The 12567-nt window shown below is 28.0% G+C and overlaps 1 protein-coding gene across 2 annotated transcripts in view; it reads left to right on the plus strand.

The window, feature by feature from the left end:
* LOC136972377 (sodium/potassium-transporting ATPase subunit alpha-like) overlaps positions 1 to 12567 on the plus strand; it is a 54526-nt gene that overhangs the window by 9102 nt on the left and 32857 nt on the right. For both annotated transcript variants that reach the window (XM_067266947.1, XM_067266946.1), the window contains exon 2: positions 6962 to 7117. In XM_067266947.1, the coding sequence (XP_067123048.1) occupies positions 6962 to 7117 (156 nt within the window). The remainder of the gene's footprint in view (positions 1 to 6961; positions 7118 to 12567) is intronic.

A 12567-nucleotide genomic window follows, 5' to 3' on the forward strand; every position in this document is an offset into this window, starting at 1 on the left:
TATGAGGTAGCATTAGTCCACATTACTTCAGATAATCAAGGTTCTATTGTAGTTTATTTCTTGGATTGTCATTGTCTTATATTGAATTTGAGATCTGTCAGAAATTCCTTTTTTTATGTAAAGTGATGTCTTTGCCAATAGAACAAATTGCTTTCGAATAACATTAAACAAGATTCATCAAACTTTTTGGTCTTTTGAATATCCAATGAACAGCCAGATTCCTTTATTGGATTACTAAGGCTAAATAATTACTAAGTAATTTAGGAGGTAGGCAGTTAGGCTGCCATCTTTTATTAAATTTAATGATTATAAATAAGGTTTAATTTTAGAGAAATTCTGGAAGAAAAGATGATCATGGAACTTGAACTACAACTCCTGCTTACTGTGCAGATGCATTGCTAGTTATGCTATTGGGTCTTCTGTCTGATCTTCACTTCCAAAATAATTAACTAATTTAGATATAGTTATATCTGCTGCTTATGATGCCAACTGGGAGCAAATTGGCATCCATAGCCTCCATGACCCTTAGCCAGCTTATGCTTTAATTCTAGCATGATTTTGTTTGTATATAATGAATACAACTGACCTGATGATGATTATTTCAAATATCCAGCTGTTCATTTAATAATTGGACTAATTATTGAGTTTGGCTGTATAGTATTTATTAATTGGTTTATCCATGATCATCCTAATTGTATATTCAAGTTAATCTGTTGTACTCAAATTTGTTTTAAGTTTCAACATTTATACATTAATTTCAATTTTTCTAATATTTTCTAAAAATTCATAGTAATTTTAGATGACACACACTATTTTTCAAATAAAATTTTACATAGTTTAAGAATTATAGTAGCAGCAATATTTATATAACTCCAACTTCAATTGATTTGAATTTATTTTGGTAAGTTGTGCCCAAATATTTTGAAAAATTTTCTTAATGACAAAGTTTACTGTATTCCATTTATAGTTATCTTAAGAAATTTTATTGAACACTTAATTTTATGCTTTCTTCATTTTTGAATTTTTTTTTTTACTTTTAGAGAAAACACTAAAGTCATATTCATTTTAAATCTAAAATTTTAAGTCACTTTTAAATTGTGACTGGTAGCCCTATGAGTCATGATGGATGTAGTATGGACTGTTTAGTTTTCGTACCTTTTTATATATTTATTTTCTTTATTTTTGTATTTATTAAAATGATATGTATTTGTTTAGTATTGATCTTACTTTATTATATTTCTTATTTTTTGTTATTTTTTAAATTAGTTTGTAGTTTAGTTTTTATGATTTGTTAATGGTCTTATTGAAATGTTTAAAATTTGCATTCTAGAACATTGGCCTTTTTAAATGATGTATAGCATTCTGTTGTATATTCTACTCGAAGATTTTTAAAAACAGTCGAAAATGTTAGTTATTAAATTTCTTGCTGTATAAGGTTATTGGAGTGTGTTTGTATTGTAAGTGTGAAACTTATATTGGTAAAAACTATTTGGATTAAAAAGTACAGATATTTTTAATTTTAAAATTGGTTTTGTTGGATCTGTAACTTAATAATTGATCAATAGTCCCATATATTGAATTTTGCTTCTGTTTGATATTATTCTATTTGAATATTTATAAATGGATTCATGTTTAAATTTTCATTTAGATTTTGATTCCTTATTCATTAATGAAGAATAAGCTTATTCTTAATTGAAGTTGGTTTTAATTCAGGCTTTGTTTTCTATATAATAAGTTATGAGTGTTATTTGATTATTGGGCTAGAGCATAGCTAATTATATAGATATAACTTACTTTGGACTAAACTTAGATAGTTATACTACATTTTATATTAAATTTAATAATTAAAAATAAATTAATTTAGATTCTTCTAGAAGTAAAGATGGATAGAGAGTATATTTTGTAAATTAGTCTTGAAACTAATATTGGAGGCAATCTGGATAGCATAATTGATAATTGTATCTGCAGGTTTGTCCTTTGGATTACTTTTTTCTTTCAGAACAGTAATTTATTTCTAATTATTAAATTTAATATAATATTTGTAAAACTAATGTGTAACAGATAATGATTTGTGTTACACGATAAATAATGATGTTTACAATAAGTTAGTAATGATGTTTCTAAAACTAATATTGTATGGACTAACAAGTTGTGATAACAAGCCATGCCCTATGTAACAGGCAAAAGCCTTTTATGTCTAATAAAGATGATATGATATATAATATTTATAATAATTTGATATGATAGACAATTATGCTACCATATTATATTCATATCTTTAGTCTAAATTATGTAATATCTGTGTAATTAATTAGCCAAATTCTAGTGTTATGGGTAATCTAACTTTATGATTTGATTAGAAGTTGCTATATTCTTTACTTGAATATATGAGAATCCTCTTCCTAGATTCAGAAATGTCTGAATCTAGGAAGCCACTAAATATATAGCCACTTGTAATAAGTACATTATATTGATGTATTAATTTCTTCATTAGCATAATTAATACTTTTTACTATGTTCATTTGTAGAAGGGATAGTCACATTAAAATCTTAAATATTTATCAATTGACATCAAATACAAATTATTGAATATAAACTTATGTTGTTTTTCTATGTAGTTTCCAAGGCATGCAATACAAGCATTTTAGTGCTTTAGAATTGCATGTACGTCCTGAAGAAAAAATTCTTCGGCTGTGAGCATAGCCACTTGTAAACTGCCTGCTTCACCTTATCAATCTTAAGACTTGCCTCCTATTACTTCTTTGAGTAGTCCAAAGATTGCTTCAAAGCACCACAGAATTTTCTCACATGCATCAACACTTCATTTTTTTTAATTCTGCACTTTAATAAAGTTTCTGCAAAAGGTGGATGCCATTTCCATTCATTTTGCAGAAACTTTATTAAACTGCAGAACATCATGGACAATATGGTGTGCCAATCCATGACTCGTATCCTTACAGACAGCTATTTCATTTACTTTGTGTGCTGATTTTCCTTTCTCAACTGCTGCAATGGTCTCTGGTGTAAATACTCAGTGTGCCTGACATGGTCTATCAGAAATAATGCCATCTAAAATTTCCTAGCCCATTTATACACTTGCTGATAGACATGCATCACCATACTGAACTTTTATTCTGAGCTTTGATGGATTTGGTCCTTCACTACTCAAGAAGAAATGACAGAATGGTGTTCCTATGCATTTTGTAAGCAGAGCTGTCATCTTTATATTACTGTCACACCATTATATAGCATTTTGGCTTTATGCTGCCACATGTTGGCCACTCTTCAAACTATGAGTATCACTTTAGCCAACTTACATGCCAATCACAGGATGTTTCAAACTTTTATGCACTTTTAAGATTATTTGACTCTTCCTTTATATGAATTTGTACTGTAGTACAAATAAAAGAAACTCAAAATATAGGAAATCATGTTTTACAAAAATGGATGCTATTGTGAAATTTGAACAAATATAACAATGCTAAACATGCTTTGTATTGTCTTATTTAATATCTTATAATTTTAATGTTTTTGTATTTTTATCTGAAATTTTTATCTGAAATTTTATTTGAAATTTTGATGAGAAAAAATGGTGTTTGGAAACATGTTCAAATATTCATAGTTTGGAATTTTAAAATAGCATTCAAAAAAGTTGTATAATGAAGAGAATCTGACCAACTAAGAGATTTTAATCAGTTCTCTGCACTATTAATTCTACATGCAACCATAGTCACATGCATTCCTCTCAATAGAAAACAGTCCTCATACCGGTACATCTAAAATCCAATATAACTTCTTAAGACTTTTAAATTTCCGGTACCCAATACGAAAATTAACAACCAACTAACTAACGTTTTTGATTCTCCTCAGAGATCTTCGTCAGGTTCTTTGACGGTTTGGAAATAGAATGTAATGCAAATAGAATTCTTTCAAAATAAAAATAAAAACTAAGAGGAATACTTTCCTCAATAAAAACTAAGAGGAAAACTTTCCTGAAGCAGGATGTGTCAAAAATCAGTGTTTCCTCAAATGGTTGCATATAATGTATGTTGCTGCAAGTTTGTTTCAAAGAGCATTATTATAGCCAATCAAAAGTTGTAACTGAAGACAAAAGAATTTTTTGAAACTGCATTATTTTAACTGTGATGAATTTCTGAGTTTGTAATAAACTAGCTACCCAGCTAGTTTATTACAAACTCTGTAGTATATTGTATCTGTAGTATATTTGTAATTATTAAAATACTATGGAATCAGATATCTGATAGAATTTTAGTATGTTATCTGAATAATACATATTTGATATTAATGTCAAATGATTGCTGTAATGCATAAGGCAAGTTTTAGGCTACTCTTAGGCTTATTTGATAATTTTTTCAGTTTAAATTTTATTTTAATAATTTTGTTATAACAGTGTGCATGTAAGTAATGTAATTATTTATTTAATAAACAATTTCTGTATTTTGTTTATGCATCAAAATTCATTAACATTTATTCTTTCATTCCAAAGAAGAAAAATATTAAGCTGGATTTATGATTTTAATATAAAATCACAGGCGTTAATAACAAACACACTTCCTCAGATCCTTTCCGTGAAGGCTCTGCTAAAATACTTTTCTACAGGCAGTTTTATTTATCCTAATATTTCTTCATCTGGTTTCTTTTAGTTTAGTCAAGTAGGAAGTCCTCATACTTTTCATATTTTAACTAATTCTTTAAAGATAAAATTTCCAAATAGTTATCAAAATATAAGCCATTCACATTTCTTTGAGATTGAGGATGTTATAAAATGTTCATTATATATGAGGAACTTGTGTGTTCAAAATATTCTGGATTGGAGCCATGTTGTCTAAAGCAATTAGTACCAAAATGTATCAATAGGTGATAACCTTTTGATATTTCTAGTAGCACGTTTGAGTCAGTGTGCTATTTGTGTAGATCTAGGCGTAGTAGTGATTAGTGATGATTGTTTTCATGTGGTCATTATCTGGCAATTTTCGAGATGGATCTAAAAAGGAACAGCAACTTTACATCAGATTTTGTGCAAAACTTGGTTAAAATGCAACAGACTCTGGCAATGACTTAATAAGTAATTGATGAAAATAGCTTGGTCATACATGTGATTTAGTAGCATGCATAGCTCTAGACAGGTTGAACATTGGTTGACAGTGATGATCATACAGGAAGGTCTGCAACAAGCACAGCTCTTTGAAATGTTTAAAAAATTCAGCAGCTCATTCATGAGAACTGAATCCATGTTAGACCATTCATGATCTTTGTAAGGAGGTAGAACTTGGTTATGGGACAAGCACTGCATCATAATCACATTTGTCCCCAGGCTTGAGTGACCAAATACAAAAATGCATTGAAGTCTGCACTGAATTCTTCAGTTCTCCTCAGAGGATGAAACTTTCTTGTTTATGGTCATTGGTCAGAGCTTGGTTAATGGTTATAACTGGAGATAAAGCACAACTATCCCGATGGAAATGTCCAGACTTGTTGAAATAACAAGGCTACATAGATGAAGAGCAATGTGCAAGAGCATAGTAATTTTCTTTGTCATCAAGGAAATTGTAGATAAAATATATCTGTTCCAGCTAGTTAAACTGTGAATTCCAACTTCTATTGTGATGTTTTATGGAGATTATGCAAAGATGTGAGAAGATATCACCCTAATCTTTGCCAAGATAAAAACTTGTTGCTTTGTTAGTGGTAAAGCATGACAGTTTTTGGGCAAAAACAACATGACTGTTGGCCAAATTTGACAGAGGGTGGGAGACATCTGTAACCTGTTTCCAAAAATAAAATTGAGATAAAAGAGCATTGTTTTGAACTATTAAATATATCAAAGTATCACAGGTGATACTTGAAATTCTGAAATTTGGTTAACCATATACAAGGGAACTACTTTGATAGTGATGATGAGAATTAGGTTATAAGATTTGAATTTTTTATGGCATCAGTCCAAAATAATTTTGATATCACCTCATATTTTTTGATTGACATAGAAATTAAATATGAATTTATTTACCAAATACTAGATGTTATGTAACATTTAGTTAACATTTCTTTTGCTTCCAGTCATACAATATTAAATGCATTAAACTATCCAGTTACTGTTTAAACCAGCAACTGGATAATTTAATGCAACAAAAACATTTTCAGCTATTATTTAATCAGATGGTGATGGTTTTTTAAAATGTTGAATGAATTCCTTCTAATACTCAAATTTTTATCAAATGAATTTGTAATTAAAAATAGTTGGCACTTTTCATTTTTCAAGTAATTTCAGTAAGGATAGACAAAAATTCAAATCTTTTCAAATAAAATCTATGAAGTTTTAACTATAGAAAAATAATAATTGTTAAGCAGCAATTAGATTGTTTCATTTTTATGCCATTATGGAAAATTTAGAAGAATGGATTGGCTAAAATTTTGGCTTTTCTATTTGAACAGTTTTATAGTATCAATAAATTATTTAATGATAGTTACATTTTTTCCCTGTAATAAAATTTAAATAATTTCTTCTTAGTACAATTTTTCTTTCTTTCTCTAGATAAGTTACCTAAGAAAGTTATCACAACACACACATTTTATATTAATTAATCTAATAATCTAATTATATTAGTTTTTAATATTTTTGTTGTATTGTACATTTTCAAGAGTTGTATAGATGGATGAGAATTTTTTTAACTGTTAATTTAAAATACATTTAATATAATAATAAGTAATTTTCTAGATCCTCATTTACAAGGATCTAGGATAATTAACAATTGTTGGAAAAAGGAAATCTCTACTATTTCCTCATAGTTAGGTAGAATGTGTAGATAGTAATCTCAAACTAACCTTTTCCTCATTTATGTGATTATTTTAAAATTTGCTTGTACTTGTAAATTTTATTACAGCTTCTAAAAAGTATAGCTGAGTATGCATTATTTAATAATTTATGAATTTTTTTTAACAGTATGGGAGATCCGACAGTTATCGGGTGGCTGTCACACCGACTGTACCTGATGATGGAAGAACTCCTGATGGTCGACCTAAGTCAAAGAGAAGGAAGTTAGTGGGAAAGAATAAAAAGAAGGCTGACATGGAAGATCTTAAGCAGGAAGTGTCAATGGTAAATAATAATTTTTAAGTTTTTAATATTAGATTAAAAGATAAAATATAGTTATTATTTCAATTCAATTTTTATTTTAAATGTAAGAAAGTGAAAAATCAAATTAAAAACATTAATCTCAAATATAGAAATTGTTTTAATGGATTATTATAATAGTCTATATTCTACATTTAACTGAATTAAGGAAATAATAAAAATTATTCAATAGGAAATGAAATTTATAATAAAAAGTAAATAGGAAAGCATAACAATCTTCAATTGATAAAATTTATGAATATGTTCATCATATTAAAAAAGGTAATGTATTTACGTAAATAATTTGTGTCCTTGAGTAACTATTCAACCCTTTTTTAATATATTAGTAAGGAAAAAATAATACAGTTGAATCCTGTTTGTTTTTCAAGAGAACTGAGAAAAATCTACAAGGGAAACTACTTTATATTCATTCCAAAAGCAATCATTACAAAAATATGGTGTGGCATAAATTAACACTCTAAACAGAATTTGTAGGTATAATACTTAAAGAAATTCTATATGTAGGCTAAATATATTGAACAACATATAAAAGGAAAACTTAGTGTGAAATTCAATCATACTTTTTAAAAAATTGACTGTTTTATTGTTACTAGTTTTTTTTTAATGATTATTACAAAGTGGTACAGTATGTGACATCAGTTGTGAAAGAACAAAAAGGACATCCCAAAGGTTAGCTCACCCAGGTAGCAAATAGTGAAAACAAATGAGAAACTGGAAAGTGAAATTGCTAGTGAAATTGGTTCACACTACAAAACAGGAAAAGTGAAAATTTTTAAAATGTTGAATTAGAAGAGTGATTTACTGAATGGGAAAATTCATTAGAAATGCCACCACATGTTATGTATTAGCTGCCCTGTTTTTTTTGCATTTGCTGGCAATTTGCTGTCACTGTGGATAAACCTGAAGTGAGTACATAATTGACTTCTTCACTTTTTAATAATTGTTTTAAATTTTTTAATTTCAAGATAAATAATGCTTAAGTGAGAAAGTGCTGTAGGGTACAAAAAAAATGACACAAGTACAAAATCTTATAAGTGAAAAACATATAACTGAAGTGTAATGTTTTTCACTTGTAAGTGCTTGACTTACAGTCTATAACTTTAAGTGTTATAATGGAGAAAGTGCTGTGCAGAAAATAGTGTAAAATTTGAAAAACATGTGATTGAGAAATGTATAAACATAGTTTGACTATAATAATAAAAAACTTGACCAATTACTTGTTAAACTTCACTAATTTATGGTATTATTAACACAATAAACTGTGTGATTGTATAGTCTGAAAGCTATAGCATTATGAGTATCTCTATGAATGACTAATTATCTTTGTTGTTGTCATTACAACTAATGTCTGAATCATTGCCCCAAAGTAAAATCGTCATCTGAGCTGTTGAGCACATTTGAAATGCCATAGACAAATGGTTCTCTAATTATTGATCCACAGACCACTGTGTTTTCTTATCTTGTAAATATTATTGTAGATTATGCCAAAATGTTTTGTCTATCATTATATATTTGGTAACCTAATGTAAGACTAAGTGATACATAAAATTTTTTTTCTCTGGCTAAATGGTACAGAATTTCATTTTGAAAATATAGCTAGGTCAGTCTGGATAACTGATGGTCTTTGAGAGGTTCTGCTGTATGCTGCGATTAAACTTTCCACTGAAAACTATGGTGATATCTGTGCTTAGGCAGTATTCATCTCAATGTCCAATTACTTTATCTTTCCTGATGGCATATGCAAATGTTTCCTTTTCATTCACTGAGTGTATTGATCCTTTGAAGCAATTTTGAACAGCTTATTAATACAGATAACTGGGTCACAGCACAAATGATTAGGATTACCAGATGTCTTGCTTTGACAGTGTGGTACCTGCATCCCAGCCAGTTTGACAATTTGTCCCAACTATTTGGTAAAATTTTAAGTGCTGAATATACAAGAAGTAAAAATAGTATAGCCTCAGGTAAAATGGGGATTTGGCAACGAAAATATCCCCTTTGTTACACTCACTGTTGCCCATCTAAATATTTTGTATCTAGATATAAGTACAGTATTTTTAATGTTGTCTAGATTTTTTTCCCCCCCAAAATTTATAGCATGTGGCCTAATGAATTTAGATGTTTTATTTTTTCATCCAAATATTTTTTCACAGAATTTACAATAGCATGTAGCCTATGAGATCCAGATATTTTTATTTCAGTTTTTAGATATTTTGTTTCAATTAGAGTTGTCAAAGTAAACTTATGGTGGCCATGACATTGTTGCGAATGATCTATCTTAGTTGAGTTCAAATTGCTAGTCAGCATTTGTGATTATTTTGTACTATACTGTACATTAAATTAATTTAATCTCCAAAATGCCAAAAAGAAACAGTGTGTTTACTGATGAATTTAAAAAGGATTATCCATTTTTGAAAAAAGTTTGTGATCATATTGACAAAGTGAAATGTGAACTGTGCTTTTCAGAATTTTCAGTAACTTGTGGTGGGCATTTGGACATTAAAAATCAGTTAAAATGTGTGAAACATAAGGCAGGCCTAGTAGCAGCAGAAGGAACTTTCTCAAATATATTGTCATATTTTAAAGGTACTGATTTATTTTTTGTTTTGTGTATTTTCTCAAAATTTTTCCCAGTTTGAGAAAAAATATTATGGTAAGCCTACAAATAATAGTCCTTCAATGCAAGTCTGTAACAAGGGCAATTTTAGAGGTTTAACCTCTGTTTGGAAAATATTGAAAAATTAAATAAAATTTTGTACCTGTTTGGTTCTTTCTTAGGCCTATTATCTTACAGTTATATTGTAAAAATTAATAAACTATATTATAAAAAATGGGTGTTCAGGTGTTTTTAAATTTCCATTCTTTAAAAGATCTTATGACTGTATCTGCTCCAGGAATGATTACCTGATCAGTTTTTTAGGGCTGCAGAGCTTTTTCTACATTAATGTATGTCCATAAACTATCAAGAATCAGCATTGCTGTAGACTGATTATTCAGCTTTGCAGTTTATCAGATTTATAGGGTGTTTATAATTAAAGTTCCATTTTGAAATGGCCATAAAATGAAAACTACTAGACAGAATGTTATCAAACTTGGTAATAGTGTACAGGATGTCATGGGATTTTATTTCCCACAAAAAACAAAAGTAGTTCAAAAACTCACCACCAGCAGGGAATGGTGCTGTAAGCAATATTGTTAAATGAAATAAGACATGAAGACATCAGTTGAAAATGTTTTTAATTGTTTCTAAAACATGTTACAAAGCATGTTCAATGTGACATCCACCATTTTCTGAAAGCAAGTTAAATTCCTCCTGATATGCTAAGAGCTACTGTTGAGAACACAGTAATGCAATTTAACTTGCTTTCAGAACAAGCTTTGTAACACATTTTAGAAATGATAAAAAACATTTTTCATGTTTTATTTCGTTTAACAGTATTGCATACAATGCCATTTTCCGTTCGTGATGAGTTTTTAAACTTTTTTTTTTTTTCGCAGAAAATAAAAACCCATGATGTCCTGTACACTATTACCAAGTTTGATAACATTCTGTCCAGTAGTTTTCTTTTTATGGACATTTCAAAGTGGAACTTTAATTATAAACACTCTGTACTTTGAATAAACTGTACACCCTAACTTTTTTAAAAAGTGTATGGATTATTTGAGTTTAGTAGATAATACTATTTTTTAAAATATATAGTATATTACTAATATTTTTTTAAATGGTTGTGGTAAAAGCATTGATTAACAAAGTAATCAATATAAATATTTAAAAGTTAAAATTTTTTACTAGTTAATAGAATCAAAAACTAGCATTACATTTATTCATTTAGATTTATTAATATTTAACTTATAAATTAAGAATATGTATTTAGAAAATATCAGTAACAATAATATAAATAAGTAGAAATCAAAAATTATATTGAATTTACATTTCTAAATATTTTTGTAATGAAGAGAAAAACACACGTAAGTATATTTTCCACAGCAGCACTTAGCCAAAAAAGAAAAAACATGTCATTTGTAAAACCATTTGATATTTCAATTTATACATTTGAATTGAAAAATTTAGTCCATAAAACTTATTATAGACTAAATTTTTAGTGATGAAGAACTAAAAACTGAACATAGTGAAATTAAGTTACATTGTCATCATCATATTCCTCTTCTGATAGCTGAAAGTTTTTACTATTTTATTAATAAGGTGTTTGAAACTAAACAATAATTTTCAATAAAAACTAGGTCATTATAAGGATAAACAATGTATTGCCCATAAGATATAAAAGGTATATAAGATAATTTAGATTACATAATAGCAAATGGCAACACACACAGATACTGTTTTGGATAGAATAATTTTAAGGTTGAAACACTTAAGGGAGGTAAGTAAAATATTAATCAGCTTGTAAAGTTAGAATTGGAATAAATGATTTTTAGGTCAGTATAAGCTATAATTGAAGATTATCTTGCTATTCCTGGTATTAAGTGACAGAAGATTATGTAAAACAGATTCCTGACAGGGTTCCACATGTAGGCAAGAAATTGCAAAATGAAGTCTTTTAGTTTAACATTAAATGATTTTAGTATTATTATTGTAATCAAGCTAAAACAGTAAAGGTAACATTTAAAATGGTCACTTAAATGTTCTAGTAGAGTAAGAAGAAAATTATAACTGAATCAAATACTTGATTGATATCTGTGTACACAATGTAGATAAAATTTTTACTCAAATTCTTAACTATTTTAAGTTGAGTAGAAACTAAGCAATGGTAGATTGAAATCAGATGATGTAGTTTTGAATAGAGTTTAATCTGATTACAACTGGATAGTAAATAAAATCATAGATGAAAAATTTTCAGCCTAGATGCAAAGATATAGGACTATACAATAGGGTTTCCTTCAGGAATTGCAACAATAAAAGAAATATGCCATTGTTCTGGAATTTATTTTTCTTGAATTATTGTAGTAAATGTTCAAGACAAGATGGAAGAAGCATTAAGTAAAGTATAATAATGGGTTAATATAAAAGATAGATGGAATTAAATTATGGCTAATATGAGACTGCTAGTTTCAAAATAGCTTGGTAAATATTAGAAAACGTGAAAGAAATTTGTGGAGTTATGTCTAGAAAGCAAAGGGGTAAAACAAACATAAGGCAAAAAATGTTAAAAAGAAATTTGTTTTTAAATGTTAGTTATACAAAATTAATAAACACAAGACAGGAAAATACCTGTGGTTTTTGGAAATACTCTAAATTTACAATTAGAAAAATTAAAATTCGCAAAATAAACCTTTTAATATCTTGTAAAAAAAATTTGTATTCTAGAGGAAGTAAGTGATTGCTATTTTAAAATAATTAAACAAAATAGTTTTTTTTTTAAGTCCAGTTTTTAAGTAGTAATTTTTTTTTTTTA

The sequence above is a fragment of the Centruroides vittatus genome, unplaced genomic scaffold (genome assembly GCF_030686945.1).
Source record: "Centruroides vittatus isolate TY-2023 unplaced genomic scaffold, ASM3068694v2 contig_290, whole genome shotgun sequence".
In the NCBI taxonomy this organism is placed as follows: Eukaryota; Metazoa; Arthropoda; class Arachnida; order Scorpiones; family Buthidae; genus Centruroides; species Centruroides vittatus.